General features: G+C 43.2%; 1 protein-coding gene across 1 annotated transcript in view; it reads left to right on the plus strand.

Moving 5' to 3' along the window:
- kcnh3 (potassium voltage-gated channel, subfamily H (eag-related), member 3) overlaps positions 1-15,820 on the plus strand; it is a 138,366-nt gene extending 122,546 nt beyond the window's left edge. Inside the window, exons 11-15 of the mRNA XM_063888740.1 lie at positions 3,746-3,960; positions 8,899-9,155; positions 9,926-10,026; positions 10,517-10,569; positions 13,268-15,820. Of these exons, the coding sequence (XP_063744810.1) occupies positions 3,746-3,960; positions 8,899-9,155; positions 9,926-10,026; positions 10,517-10,569; positions 13,268-14,134 (1,493 nt within the window). The 3' untranslated portion in view covers positions 14,135-15,820. The remainder of the gene's footprint in view (positions 1-3,745; positions 3,961-8,898; positions 9,156-9,925; positions 10,027-10,516; positions 10,570-13,267) is intronic.
- Positions 15,821-16,169: the final 349 nt, after the last annotated feature.

The following is a 16,169-nucleotide window of genomic DNA, read 5'->3' on the forward strand; positions in this document are numbered from 1 at the left end:
GTTACCATTTGTTATGATTTCACTCTTCTTCTGCTGCCTGCGTCTTAGAATCGACCTGATAAACCTTCTACCATCCGCTGTAACATGACTGGCTCATTAGATGGAGGGACCAATGGTGGGCAAATGGTAAGGTTCACCTCTTTAAACACGGGGGGCTTGAATGCCGCATTAAAACGAACAAAGATTATGACTCGTATCAAAAATCTGAACGCCGACGTGATACCTCTTCAGGAGACACACCTTCTAAGGTCTGAGCATGGGAAGTTGAGCCGACCATGGATAGGACAAATCTTCCACTCCCAATTTAATTGTAAAACAAGAGGTACAGCCATATTAATCAAAAAAACGTTCAATTTGCCTCCAGTAAAATTATCACAGATCCAGAAGGACGTTATACAATTGTCTCCGGTATATAATTCCAGAAGCCTGTAGTCTTAGCATTGATCTATGATTTTTGGAGTGCCTCCCGATGGACTCGTAACCACATCTTTGCAGAAAAATGTCATAGCTTTCGCGTCCTTGATTGCACGCAGAAAACTTCTCCTCCTATGGAAATCTTCCCAACCACCCTCCTTTAAATCTTGGCTACACGATTTATTATTTCTACTGAAATTGGAGAAAATCAAATTCAGCCTTAGGGGCCGCCCCGAGAAGTTTTCCTCACACTGGAAACCGCTACTTGACTATGTTGATAAACACCCTGCTACTGAAATGTCCCCCTGATTCTGTACCCATACCTTGCCCGGTCGACCCCCCCCCCCTTTTAAAAAAGAAGGCTAGAGATGCATGAAATATCTCATTTAAAAGAGCAGACCTGAAGACCAGACACGCGCTGGCATTAAATACTGACGGCTCCTTTCACCAACACTCAGACACATTGAGGACCAGACACACACACTCCTAAATGCCACTTTGAGGCTTCACCTCCTGCTCAGTTCTCCGTGGTTTTGAGGGAAAGTCTCCCTGACGCTTTCCGCCTCCACCCATCCTCTGTGACACTTGCTGCTCAGCCGTGGTGTGGGAACGAAGGAGCAACGGTGCAGGCGCAGACGCATTAGTGATGTGAAAAAGACCAGACCAGAGACAGACGGAGCGTGTGAAGAGCTCATCGAGTCAAATTAAGTAGAAGCAACACAGATGGGGAGGGGTTGCAGGAATGAGGGTGCAGAGGAAGAGGTTGGATGGAGGAGGTGGAGGAGCCGTGTCCAGAAGCTGCTGATGTTCACATGGCTGCAGGCTACGTCCAATGAGGAGATTACTATGGTAGCTGACACACAAATCACAAAACAAATCAAATAGAGAAAGATTTTAAAAATATATAAAATAATAATAATAATAATAATAATAATAATGATAATAATATAAAAATAAAATAATAATAATAATAATAAAATAAATAATAAAAATAAAATAATAATAATAATAAAATAATAATAATAAAATAATAATAATAATAATAATATAATAATAATAAAATAATATTAATAATAATAATAATAATAGTCATAATAAAATAATAATAATAATAAAATAATAATAATAGTAATAATAATAATAAAATGATAATAATAATAATAGTAATAATAATGATAATAATAATAATAATAATAATAATAATAGTAATAATAATAATAATAGTAATAATAATAATAGTAATAATAATAATAAAATGATAATAATAATAATAGTAATAATAATGATAATAATAATAATAATAATAATAATAATAGTAATAATAATAATAATAATAATAATAATATAATAATGATAATAATAATAATAATAATAATAATAGTAATAATAATAATGATGATAAAATACAAAAAGTATAAATTGAATAAAACTGAATTAAAGTAAAATAGAAATGTTGCTCTCCTTGCTCTCTTTCTTTTTCTTTCATCACTGGCTTTCCTTTAAAATACGGCTTGTTTTTGGGAAGCGTTTCTCCGTGGCACAGCAGCTATATTCATTGCTGGATTGTAAAAGAGTAAAAGTGCTGCACACAGCCTTGCAGGGGTCACACACCGTTCATTTTAAAGACTGTATTTAAGTACATATGGATTAGTATTTCTATTCATGCAACTTCACAATTGAACTCTCATAGAAATGTTGTACTATACAGCAGTAAGATGTACCTTATTATTCAAGCAGGGAACATTTTGCTTCTCATTCAATACTCAACCCTGCTTTTCTCTGCAGCTAACAGCCTAGGCTAGCCTGGCCTTGCATTAGGATGTTATGAAATGCTTTAGTCACACAACAATAAATGAATGTCATTTAAAACATCACGTATAATAGATAAACAGGAGACAGCTGCACAATCCTAACTGTTTAAGCTGCATTTTGCTCACAGTTTACTGGGTACGAAAGCACTTTCCTCCCACCTTCTCACCCCGCCTGTGCATTTCTCCCCTATTAGACCTGCCAGTCTCCCTCCTCCCTCTTTAACCTCACTTCTCTTTCGCTTGGTCCCTCTGTTTTCTCCACCTCCTTCTTTGCAGGCGTCCTCCACACTCCATCACCCGCCCCAGCTCCCTGTTGGCCTCTGCTCTCCCCCTCCATCCTTCCTCTGGTTCCCTCTTCCGAAGCGATCTTGTTTTGACTCAGTTCCTTTTATTCCTTCTTTAATGCTGCAGCGAGGCTTTGTCTGTCAAATACCTCCCAAATTATTTTCCTGCATTTCATTCCTGACATCCTGCTGTGTGCCAGTGCTTTCATACTCTAAAGGGAAACGCTGCAAAGAGTCACACTGCTGAAGAGTCTAAATGGTTGGATAGTTAACGGAGCAGCACTGTGCATATCGTCCCAATAACTCATTCACTTTATTTGATCTGTGAGATGCATTTACTGACCACAGACTCCTCCTCATCCGGGTTTACAAATATAGTCCTTACCTTAGAAGAGAAATATGCAAAATGTGATCATCATAAAAGATGCTGCAATGGATTTGCATCAGAGCGGCTTCAAAGGGGGCAGAATATAAGAATACTTTCAATGCAACGATGCATAAACACTATTATAATTTGTAAATGGTGGTTGTTTAATTAAAAGGACCATTCAAGCAATCTGCTATTGGTTTTACATTAGGTTGGATGAGCCACAAGAGACCAATTAAAGGAAGGAAAAACCAAAACCTAATCTTTAAGTCTCTAATGTTTGAATAAATAAATAGGTATACAGTACATACGGTGTCTTTATTAAACTCCCCCCTACGTGCATTTCAAGTCTCGAGTCCAAAACAAAGATAAGGAGCTTTAGTAGACTTTCTTTAAGGGCTTTATTTCCAAGATAACTACCCAGAGACTGCAAGAAAGACAAACACTATGAGCTGTATTTGCATGATTCTTAACCAACAAATCTATAAAGTCTCTCTTTAATATGACATCCACACATTATTAATCCCCGCTCTAATGTTCGTTTAAGGCTCTCGAAGAAATAGTGTTGGTGATTAAAATGTAGTATCCTCGGTTCTTGTCTTCGGTTTTTATATGTCTTTGTTGACGTTGCAAATGGAGCTGCTTTGACGCAAGAAACAAGTGTAAAAACATCTGAGGGAAAAGTGTATAGTCATCATTCTCGTCTGATATTCTGCAGGTCCTTTCCTCTGATCTTCTTGCTGTCTTTGAAGATCTGCAGCTCAGTTTAAATTACCTCTGATTCCCTCAGGTGGATGAAATGAGAGCAGGTCTCTCTCTCTCTGATTCTCTGCTTCAAAGACTTGAATGTTGATGTTCTGTGTGCGCAGGTAAAGGCGATCTGATTGGCTCGGACTCCCTGACGAAGGAGCAGGTGATTAAGACCAACGCCAACGTGAAGGCCCTGACGTACTGCGACCTGCAGTACATCAGCCTGAAGGGGCTGCGCGAGGTGCTGCGCCTCTACCCCGAGTACGCCCAGAAGTTCATCAGCGAGATCCAGCACGACCTCACCTACAACCTGAGGGAGGGCCACGGCGCCGACGTGAGTAACACAAGCAAGAATATCACACGGAAGAGTTGGGATTGTTTGGATGAGAAGTTTGAGTCAAACTAAGTGTTTTTAATTTCAATAATCAATTAAGACTGCCCCCGTGTGGCGGTGGGTAGAAGATGGGTCGTTGGATTTACTCAAACTGTGTGTCTTAAAGTGGGAATAAGAAGGAAGAGCAACTCTTTTAGGGAATACTTTTAATTCTACAAATCATTTAAACTCTTCTTTATCCGATACTGAGGATTGGGAACGGAATAGGAGCATTTGTTAGCACTTTATCTAAAAGCTAGCATAGTTTGGAGAGGGATTTAGAGGATGAATTGGCTGAAGGAGGGGATACAAATGTTAAAGGGTCAACGAAAAGTCTGTAGATTATAAATGGAAGAAGGTACAGTCGACCGTACACAACTACATACAACTTGTAGACTTACAATGCTTGGTGATAACAATATAAATGGCCATTTCTAATTTAAGCAAGTAAACACACAACATGACTTAGTCTCTCTCACAGGAAGGTTTTTTAAAGAGGAAATATGTCCTAATAATATCAACAACACATCTGTATTTATGTATTTACTCCACCTTTACTTTCCCTCAAGCAGTCATAGCGAGATGTAGGGACCTCCTTTACAACAGAGCTTAAATAAAATATTAACTGGAGGTGAAATAGGATTAAATAAAACATAATGTCCCCACGGAAACATGAGGTAAGCTTTGTCCTGTAGAGAATGAGACTCCGTGGTGCAGGAGCTTTTATTCAGAGCTCGGCACGTGCATCATGATCCAACATGTGAGATACAGAGTAAACAAAAGCAGTGAGGTCCTTTAAATAACAATAAGACACCGGGTAAAGATTTGTACTGCATCGATACCTCTCTGAATTCAGCCCAGCACATCAGACACAGCTCTCCGAAGAGCAGGAGGAGAAAAACACTTCATTGCTAATGGGGAGAGACCTGGATAACATGAACCCTCTGACACTACTGTAAACTACACACACACACACACACACACACACATCAGTGCAGCTTCAAACGGCTTCTTCTACACACACGCAAACACACACACACTCTGCGCCTGTGGCTGGTGCAGCGCGGAGGGAGGAAAACACAGGGACAAGAATAGCTCCCTGCTGCTGTTTGAAGCCGTGCTGCTGCTATAAATAGAGCGGGGGGAAAGCACTGGCTGTCCCTGCCTGCCTGTGGCCCCCGCGTGTGCTGCTAAGATTGGATCCTGCGTGATATAAATAGCCCAGCCAGCCGAGGAGGAGAAGGAGGAGGAGGAGGAGGAGGAGGAGGAGGGAAGAGAGACGGAGGGGAGGCGAACTTTGGCTCACTTTCTCTACTTCGAATCCGTCTTTTCCTCTGCAGTGCCATGTGTTTCTCCTGTGCACGCTTCCTGCAGCATGTGAGCTGGATGCTGATGTGTGTGTGTGTGTGTGTGTGTGTGTGTGCTCATGTTCAGTGTGTGTCTGGGGATGCTTAAGCTGCCTCTGCATCTTAAGTCCAGACTGCAGATGTCCATCCTGCTGCCCAGGAGGGTGTGTTTGTGTATGCATTCAAGAGAAGTGTGAGAGATATAAAGCACCTCCTCTCTGGGTGAAAGGGAGGCGATCTCAAAGGATGAATGGATGTTTAGAGCATCATAAAGACATGTTTGGGCCAGTCGATAAAAGATGTTCAAGTGAAAAAGAGAAAGCAGGGATTGAAAGGGAGTGGAAAGGGTTCAGTAAGAATGGAAAAAAGGCAGAAGTTTTTGTAAAGAAAGCGTCCTCCTGGACACGTCGTACTCTCAGCCTCCTCCCTGCTGATCCCCCGGCTGCACATCGACCGTTATGACCCCGCACCCTCGAGCCAAACAGTGAGATGTGCGGGACGGACCAGTCACTCAACCAGGGGGCCCTGAGCTGAGCTTCTGATCAGGGGGATACTGCTGCATGCTTCAGTAGAGCTGGTGCAGTGCAATCTCTGCAGCAGAAACACTGCAGGCAGAACCACAAGGATCCTGAACTGTGCAAACACACTGCACCTGAAATAAGCTCCTACAAACAAATACACAAAAGGTAACACAAACTGCCAAAAAGCAAACAAAATATAAAAGGAGAGTCTTCTCAAAGTATGGACATGCTTTAATGTACCTTACCATCCCTGCACCTACTTTACTTCCACACACGTTGGTCTGCAGTCTGACTTCTGCATGACTTGATCACACAAACTTCATTTTTTACTCCCCCGCACTCACACACACACACACACTCACCGACACGAGGCTGCTGCACACTTATTATCACGCCCCCGCATCGCACAGCTCCCCTCCTTTGGGTTCCTTTCTCCGGAGGCTGAGAGCTAAGATTAGAACAAGAGAGCTAAAAATACACAGCGGTGGCAAAGGAGGGCAGTGGGGGAGGAGGAGGGAGGAAGGAGGAGGGATGAGGAGGGAGGGGAGTGTGTGTGCTGAGTCTTGATTAAAGACACAGCAGAAAGTGCACAGGGGGAGAGGAGTGTCGGCTTGAATGCATGATGGGAAATGAAGCACATTCATTACTCTCCGCAGTGATGGGGTTATTGTAGAGCCGCTGCAGGAGAAAGGCAATTTATACGGTAATCCCCAAAGCTGTTCTTTAGAGGAGATGGGAGGAATTTGGAGTGAAAGTCAAACCTAATATCATTGTTGTAACACGCTTGCAGAAACACCCCGTTATTGTTTTTGTGTTTTATAAGCCACCGTCAGGCATCATGGGAGGTTTATGGGAATGGTCGGGTGTTTAACCCTCAAATTGTACGTTTAGATGCTCCTTATATTGCTCATTTTAATCCTGGAGTGTGAGAGAGTGTCTCAGAGAGATGTTTGCTATAATTGTTTAACAAGATGAAGGAAAAACGCAACTACTCTGATTATTTATTAATATAAACGGAGAAGGAAGAAGGAAACAAAGTTAGTTGAAGCAGGAGGGCAGCAATGATCCAATCACTACGCTGTTTTGGGTAAAGGACCTCAAATTTTATGGCAAAAAGACATTAAAAAAAAACATAATTTTGAGTCTCAAGATAAGAATGTAAAAGAGGCTGAACTGAAAATACAATACCAGATATAAAAATGAGAATAAACGTCGTATGCATACTAAAGGAGGGAGATGCTTCACTTCAACACGCCTACATACCGGACATTTTAAGTACCTTGACATGTCTCCATGCTTTCTACATGTCTCCTAGCCAATAGGAGAGCGAGTGTTACATAGTGATGTCACTATGTTCAGGAAGTAAACCAAGGAGACCAATGGAGGCGGTTTCTTTGGATTTCTTCTTGTCCAATCAGAGACAGAGACTCTTCTTTTTTCTTTTCTTGTCATTTTTGGAAAATACTGCAACCCTGTGTGTGTGTGTGTGTGTGTGTGTGTGTGTGTGTGTGTGTGTGTGTGGTGTGTGTGTGTGTGTGTGTGTGTGTGTGTCCAAATCCACTCAAAACTAAAGAAGAAATAATTGGAAGTAAACTTTCTCTCTCTTTCCTCTTAGTTTTTTTTCCTGATTCCTCGCTGACATATCCCATCTGACACATTCCCTTGAGGGCGACGGCAAAAGTTTGGGCTGGAGTTTATGAGAAGTAGTAACGTCAGCACTATATATTTTCTGCAGACCCTTCCTGACCCTTCATTCTGTCGACTCAGCCCACCTCCAGCCACATTAGCCTCTAAAACCTCTTCAAACTGCAGGAGGGTTTCACAAAGTGACAAAACAACTTCTTTCCCCCTCTTAGACCTCAGCGTAAAGCCAGGTTGACATATGGTTTGTAAAGTCAGCAGGAATGTCCATTTTTCCCTCATTTATTTACGTTTAAGCTCAATTTTATTCTCCATACGTCCAACAAGAAAAAAGACCCCAGAAAGAACATCATGAATAATAACGATAGTATTAATAATACAAGGTAAAACAAGTACATGAGGTACAGCAAGGTGAAGTAAACACAATGCACATCTGATGATAAATCAAACCTTTTAGACGGTATGACGTTATTAACGGGACTTTGAAAAGTGCACAAGTACTGTTTTAAAACATCCTAAAAACTAGGAGTAAAAACAACAAAGATACCTATACATCAGGAAACACATCACCTCTTAGCTATCACTCAAGTCCTCACAATAAAATTCAGCAACTTTGAAAGAAAAAAGGCTCAGAAATTTTCACAAATAAAACAAAAGTGATCGAGTAAATACACAAAGTTAGAGTCTGCAAAATGTCTGTGTGTGTGTGTGTGTGTGTGTGTGTGTGTGTGTGTGTGTGTGTGTGTGTGTGTGTGTGTGTGTGTGTGTGTGTGTGTGTGTGTGTGTGTACACAGTACTTTAAACACAGATGTAGATCTAGATAGAAACTCCGTTGTGTGTCTGCCCCCCCCCCCCCACACTGGTCCAACCCTGTCACTTTACTGTGTTTACCAACAAAAGAGTTTCCCTGTTGTTGTTGTTGTTGTTGTTGTTGTTGTCTTTACCTGCAGATTTAAAGCCTCTTTTGTTACCTTATATTTGAATATAATATTTTGATTTGATTCAAAGTGGATTCTCGATTCTTTGCATCAAACTATGGAATGGCAGTGAGGAAGGTGTGTGTGACAGCTCTATGTTTAAATGGAAGCAGACAAACGGTTTATGAAACCTTCTATTTATAGATTTCTGTTTCTGTGATTACTGGTTAAATAGAAATGCTGTTAAAAATACTGCTGCTTTTTACTTTTCAGAAACCTGCCAACTACAAGAAAAACGGAGAGCTGCAATTTTGTGTCTTTTTGGACAATTTAATAAAGAAAACCTAAAAAATATAAATAATTTTATTTAAAAGTAAATCAAAATGTATGATATTTAGCACCTTTAAAAACAATGTTTACAAAGTGGAGGAGAAAATAAGAAATATGCAACCCCCCCCCCCCCCCTCCTCTCAGGTGGACTGGGAGAGTAACGGCGGTCTGGTGAAGAAGCTGCCGTCGATCCGTGAGGATGAGGAGGGCGATGAAGATCAGAGCTCGGTGTCCCGCGCCCCCCGCTCCCCGCTGAGGCTCAGCAGGGGGCTCAACTCCCCCCCTGCGCTCCCCCCTCCTCCCCCCAGGCCCTTCCGTGCTCCCTCAGATCCACAACCGGCCCGCCACCTGCAGATCCCCGTGGTCAGCTTCTGCAGCGCCCCGGCCGAACTCAGCCCCAGGTAACAGACAGACACACGCACGCACGCACGCACGCACGCACGCACGCACGCACGCACGCACGCACGCACGCACGCACGCACGCACGCACGCACGCACGCACGCACGCACGCACGCACGCACGCACGCACGCACGCACACACACACACACACACACACACACACACACACACACACACACACACACACACACACACACACACACACACACACACACACACACACACAAACACACACACACACACACACACACACCGCTACTGAAGAGGTAGAAGCAGATAAGGCTGCAGCATGTGTCTGGTTGCCATGGTAACCTCAGGTAGCACACAGGGGTATAGGTTTTTCCTTCTGCAGCACAGTGTCTGTGTCTGTGTGTGTGTGTGTGTGTGTGTGTGTGTGTGTGTGTCTGTGTGTGTGTCTGTGTGTGTCTGTGTCTGTGTCTGTGTCTGTGTGTGAGCATGGAAAGTAAGAGTGTGTCCGTGTGTGTGCACAGATTAAGGACTGCAGTGGTGTGTGAACAGACCTGCTGATAGATGGGCTTTCTGATCTGTGTGAATATAAATCACACACACACACACACACACACACACACACACACACACACACACACACACACACACACACACACACACACACACACACACACACACACACACACACACACACACACACACACACACACACACTGTAAATACTGACTGCTGTGTCAGCTGATTGCCTCTCCTCCTCTGTGCGCTCTCCCTTTTTATTTCATCTCTTTTTCTCTGCATAGATTCGTGGACGGCATTGAAACGGAGACCAACTCTCTGTCCTCTCAGAAGTTTGAGTTCAGTCCCAGCGTGTCGCCCGCAGCATCGCCCTCCCCTTACACAGGTAAAACACACACACACACACACACACACACACACACACACACACACACACACACACACACACACACACACACACACACACACACACAGATATTTTAATGAAATAAAAAGACTAATGCTCAAGAGACTGAATACTCCCAAGTCCCCACATTCTTACACTGATAGAAGTATCAGCACCTCAACAAGTACAGAGGGTTTTACACCTCCCTCCACCACGAGCTTTTTCTGAGTGTATTGAAGATATTGAGGCATTACATCGACCACCAATGTAATGTTGCAGCTGTTAAAGGAGCTCTTATTCATATGTTACTGCTGTGGAGCTTTTCTGTCAGAATACTAGTTTGCATTTGGAGGATCTTGTGTATAGCACCACCATGTGGTCACTGAAAGGCAGCTGTCATTCCTGCTAAATAACTGCTTTTACTTTTGGGACATAAAGTATATTTTTCCTGACTGAGAATGTGTGTTTTTATTCTGGTGTGTGTGCGCAGGGAACCGGGAGCCCTCTGAGATCAAGCAGAGTGTTTCTAAACTGGCTGAGGAGGTGAGCGATGATGATGATGATGATGATGATGATGATGATGATGATGATGATGATGATGATGATGACATCTGTAAACACATCCTCCTGAAAGCTATAGTTACTCTTCTGTATAATTTTTAGAAATCGGACACAAAGGACACTTTGTCTGTTAGTCAGTGTACGGATTTCTCTGCAGCAGCTTTTTGTATTTAGTTTTGTACTCTCAAAAAATGTGTTTCATTAAATAGTATGGTATAGTATGGTATAGTATGGTATAGTATAGTATGGTATGGTATAGTATGGTATAGTATGGTATGGTATAGTATGGTATAGTATGGTATGGTGTGGTATGGTATAGTATGGTATGGTATAGTATGGTATACAGTGGTGGGCCGTCAGGGCCAGCAAGGCCTTCTCTGCTGGCCTAAACATCATCAGAATATAAATTAAATTTTGATATATTTTTTCCACAAATATGTATTAAATTATTCCCCATAGTCTATTCTCTTCATTTTATAGCGTTCGTCTTGGCTGCGCTGCTTCCAGCCTCAGAACGAGATTTGGAGGGCTGGCCTTTATGTTAGAGCTTTTATCCAATCATATTTCAGCCATAATGTGTTGCTAGGGTCAAAGAAATCTGCCCTTAGGCCTTCAGAATCAACAGTGCGGGCGGCTGTAAGCTTAAAGTGAACGCAAACAAAACTGTGGCGTTAACCAATCAGATTTCGAGGTGGCGACAACGGGCCAGCTAGCAGGCGTACGCTAACGTTAGCACGTGCACATCTTCTGATTGGATACGCACTATTGAGAGGCAGAGCTAGGCGGTAGGCAGAGCCATACAGTCTATGGGCAAAGCTAGCAAACAGAACTAGAACTTGAGCGAGCTAATTTGTGCAGATTTCTACAAGCTATTTTTTTCAACCCACAATGGCTGAAGGAGGAGACGAGATCAATTTGGTCGAAGATATAATTACAACGCCATTTTCAAAACGAACTTTTCAAGTAAAGCTACACATCTTGAAAAGGGAACGACCAACTCCAACGCTAGTGAGCCTAGCACAGCAGGGAAACTACGAGCGGTACCCCTGGCTCACAGCCTCCGAGAGGCACTGCAAATTGTACTGCCGGGAATGCCTGGTATTTGCAACTGATCGATTTGGTGTTTGGAGCCACACTAAATTTGCAAACTTGAGTTGTCTAACCAAGGCAGCAACGAGACACCAAAGCACAGCTGGGCACTTGGAAGCACTGGTGCTTTTGAAAACCTTTGGGGACACCCGAGTGGATCTACAGCTCAACGAACAAGTGCGCAGGGAAACGGAGCTCCACAACGAAAGGGTGAACAAAAATAGGGAAATATTGAAAGACTGATTGATTGTGTCCTGTTTTTGGGTAAACAGGAACTTTCATTTAGGGGACACGATGAAAGCGCAGAGTCCAGAAACAGAGGAAACTACGTGGAGCTTCTTTCTTTTCTTGCTGAGAACAACACAGATTTGCATTACCACCTGTACACAAACAACATGTTTACTGGGACGTCAGGCAAATTACAAAACGACCTGATTTATGCTATTGCTGAAGTGATGGGAGAAGAGATCAAAATGAAGATTAAAAAAGCACCCTTTGTCGCTGTTATGGTGGACGAGACGTCAGATGTGGGTAATGTAGCACAGCTGGCACTTGTTCTGCGTTATGTGACAGACACAGGTGTCAAGGAGCGGTTTGTCAGATAATCTGATTAATTAAGTTAACTGTAAATGCTGATGTATTGATTATAAATGCTTCAGAAATATTCATATAACTCTGTTGTACTTGACTATGTTAAGGTGATGCAACGCCCGGTTATACTGCGTTTCTGTCTAAATGTATAGTTTCTAGAGCCATGGCGTCATAATGATGGTATTAAGAGGTGGAATAATTCAGGTAGGACTGTGTAGGATATCACTGAAGGCCTAGGTGTGAAATGCACGGCCCGCCACTGATGGTATAGTATGGTATGGTGTGGTATGGTATAGTATAGTATGGTATAGTAGATTATTCAAACGTGTCCTGATACAATCTTTCATCTGAAAAAGGTAATCTGTGTTTCAGTATATCCTAAATTACTCAATATATAAAAGTCGTACTAAATGTAGTAAGTCGTAAGAAATCCTGAAATATTTCTCAGTATTTCAGATTTAATTTGATAGAAATAAGAATAGCAGAGTAAGTTAGAGAAAAGAGACGTTCTTGAATTTGACTTTAAAAGTCTACATTTCTATGTATGTATAGCGCCACCATGTGGACGTTTAACATGTTTATTTAATTATTTAAATTAAATTGAATCAGGGAAGTGTATTTTTCTAAAACCTATTCTAAGTTTAAGGGGGATCTTTATCGAGCTTTAACATTAAAAAATAGACGTCCTTTATATTGGATGGCTATCACTGTGTTTGATATGCTGCAGATCCAGATGCTAATTAAGTTTAATGATGTAATTAGAATAATACTTTGAGGGATTCATCAGTACCTGATATTCTATCTGAGCATGCAGCATTCACTCTCTCATCAAATTTGATCATGCTGATGTGAACAGTGTGTGTGCAGATCATGTTTTTACACAAACAACGATTCACTTTGTCAGAGAGCAGAATCCTCCTGAGCCACAAGGAACTGATCCAGCATCTGCATGGATTAACCTTCTTTTTTGGTGTGTGTGTGTGTGTGTGTGTCCTCGCAGATGAACAGCCTCTCTAAGCAGGTGTCGGTGCTCAGTCAGGAGCTGCAGGAAATGACCCGCCTCCTGAAGCCCCTCCTCCAACAATCCCCGCAGCCAATCCTGATGACCATGATGCCAAATCTAACCCCGCCTCCCAGCAGCAGCGCCAGCCAATTATCAACGAGCACCTGCCTGGTGCTGCCTCCCCCTTCTTCCTCACCCCCGCAGAGACCGGACTCTCACTCCCTGTTGGACGGGGGAGACATCGAGGGGGTGGATTTGCCAGGATGCCTTCTCCCGACTCCCCCTTCACCCAAAAGGCTTATTTTATCTCCACAACCTAAAAGCAACAACAACCCCCCCTCTGAGGAAGGACTTCCCGAGGGTCTTCTCGTCCTCCCCACCTCCCCCACTAATGGGATATATCTCCCCTCTCTGCAGGAACAGCCTCCTTCCCCTTCACTGTCCTTCTCCATGTCTGTCTGCTCCTCACCCTCAATCTCCCCATGCCAGGGCCCTCACCCGTCCCGACCTGGCAGCAGCAGAGGCCTCCTCCCCGCGCCTTGCTCCCAAGACACCCCTCCGCCCCCATCCTCCCACTGCTCTGCACCCCCGTCCCTCACATCTTCGCCAGGCGACCACCAGCTGAGGCTCCCCACCTCCACCGTCTCCATGCCCATGTCTCTGGACTTCGTTAGGAGGAAGCAGGGAGACGCCATCCAGGCTCCCCTTTGGTGCAACTCACAGCCGACCAAACCCCCCCCGCAGGAGCTGGAAATGCAGGAGATGTGGGGGACACAGGTGGGGGAGGAAGGGAGGAACTCCACAGAGCACATCAGCTTCATCGATGACGAGGAGCCGGCGTTATTAACCGTTAAAACTGACTGAGAACGAACACAAGTAGCAGGGATCAGATCAGGGGACTTTGGGAAACAAAATCACAAACAGGAAGTGTTTTTTTTTTTTAGGCGGGAAATGCTTACAGGACACACGGGAAGTGATTTTTTTTAGGCGGGAAATGCTTACACGACACCCAGGAAGTGATTTTTTAGGCGGGAAATGCTTACGGGACACACAGGAAGTGATTTTTTAGGCAGGAAATGCTTACGGGACACACAGGAAGTGATTTTTTAGGCGGGAAATGCTTACAGGACACACAGGAAGTGATTTTTTAGGCGGGAAATGCTTACGGGACACACAGGGAGTGTTTTTTTAGGCGGGAAATGCTTACAGGACACACAGGAAGTGATTTTGTGGGCAGGAAATGCTTACGGGACACACAGGAAGTGGTTTTTTAGGCGGGAAATGCTTACAGGACACACAGGAAGTGATTATTTAGGCGGGAAATGCTTACGGGGCACACAGGAAGTGGTTTTTCAGGCGGGAAAAGCTTACAGGACACACAGGAAATAGACACGCTTGACATGTGGAGACATAAAGCCAGCTGTCAGCCAATCAGTGTGAAGGACTATTTTTCTTCTTCACTGATCACAGAAACTACAACAGCACAAAATGTCTTACAGTATCAACACTTCAGTAGCATTAGCAACCGTCCCACACACACACTGATTGACCAGAACTCATGTTTTAAAGTCGAATTTAGCCGATTATATACTTTAACTTCTTAAAACCCAGTGACTACAAACATATCTCAGCGGGAAACACTGCGACTGGGAATGTAAACTCACCTTTCTGTCACATTAGAGCCAGTTTGCTTCATTAAATTAATGTTTTGCATTTAAAATTATAACTCCACCTCTAGGATGGTGGAGCAACACACTCAGCTTAACATCCATCTATCTTGTCGGTCATACACGTCGTTCATTTTCCCCAAAACATCCACATTTCGCCTGTAAAAGAAGTTTAAAGAACACATCCGAGTGGAAAAGTCGGAGCATTAGTGCTTCTTTTTGAGACCTGAAGCGTGCTGGGTGTGCCAAAGACAAATTAGGGACACAAATATCATAAGCAGCACCCATATATAAGTGTTTACCACCACCATTACTGTTTACAACCAGCCAGTCAGATTGTACAGCAGACTCCACATCACTCCTGAGCTTTAGCCATCCAGCCATTTGTGCCTTCTCTGCATAAAGGTTCCCTAAAGTCCTTTTCCTGGATAGCGTTTGGATCAAAATTAACACGGAAAGCCATTTACAGAGAACACTTTACCTACCTACCTACCTACCTACTGCACCTTTACCTAAAATCTAATTTATTTATTTATTCAGGCTGTGAATTTTATTTATTTTTGTTGAGGAAATATTATAATATTTCTGGGAGAGAAAGGTCTACCTTCCCGATTGTTATGTAGCACACACACACACACACACACACACACACACACACACACACACACAGCATATCCTGGACCATGCACCCATATTTCACGAACCCTCAGAACTACAATACCCAGGATGCATCATTATGGGGTTTGTTTTCTTGCTTTGTGCACCATATAGTTACTTGTAGTATAGACAGTCAGATTTCTGGTTTCTATTTTCTGTAAGGGGAGCAGAGGACCTGGACTCTTGGAACTGAAACACAAAGCAGGACTCTGATCCTGCAGGGCTTTGCGGGGTGGGGGGGGGTTGGGGTTGGGGTTTGGGTACACAAAGGGGTTTTAAAGTGCATGTCCCAGCTTTTTTTTTGCATGAGGAATGTGCCTGCTTTAGAGCTGTGGAGGGCGGAGGAGAGAGGGCTGACGGGAGCAGACGGACGGCCCGCCCTGTCGGAGGCTGTTGGCTTTCAGATGTTTTATGAATTAAAGACTGCTGTTACATAAACACTTTGCCAGGATTGCATACTGTACAACAATAAAGAAGTGTTGTTTTGTAAGACGTCCAGTTTTTCTGTGGTGCTCTCGGGAAACATTAGCCTGTGTTGGTGTCTCATCGAGTCACAGAGAGAGAAATAATACCAA

The sequence above is a fragment of the Eleginops maclovinus genome, chromosome 7 (assembly GCF_036324505.1).
Source record: "Eleginops maclovinus isolate JMC-PN-2008 ecotype Puerto Natales chromosome 7, JC_Emac_rtc_rv5, whole genome shotgun sequence".
Taxonomy (NCBI): domain Eukaryota; kingdom Metazoa; phylum Chordata; class Actinopteri; order Perciformes; family Eleginopidae; genus Eleginops; species Eleginops maclovinus.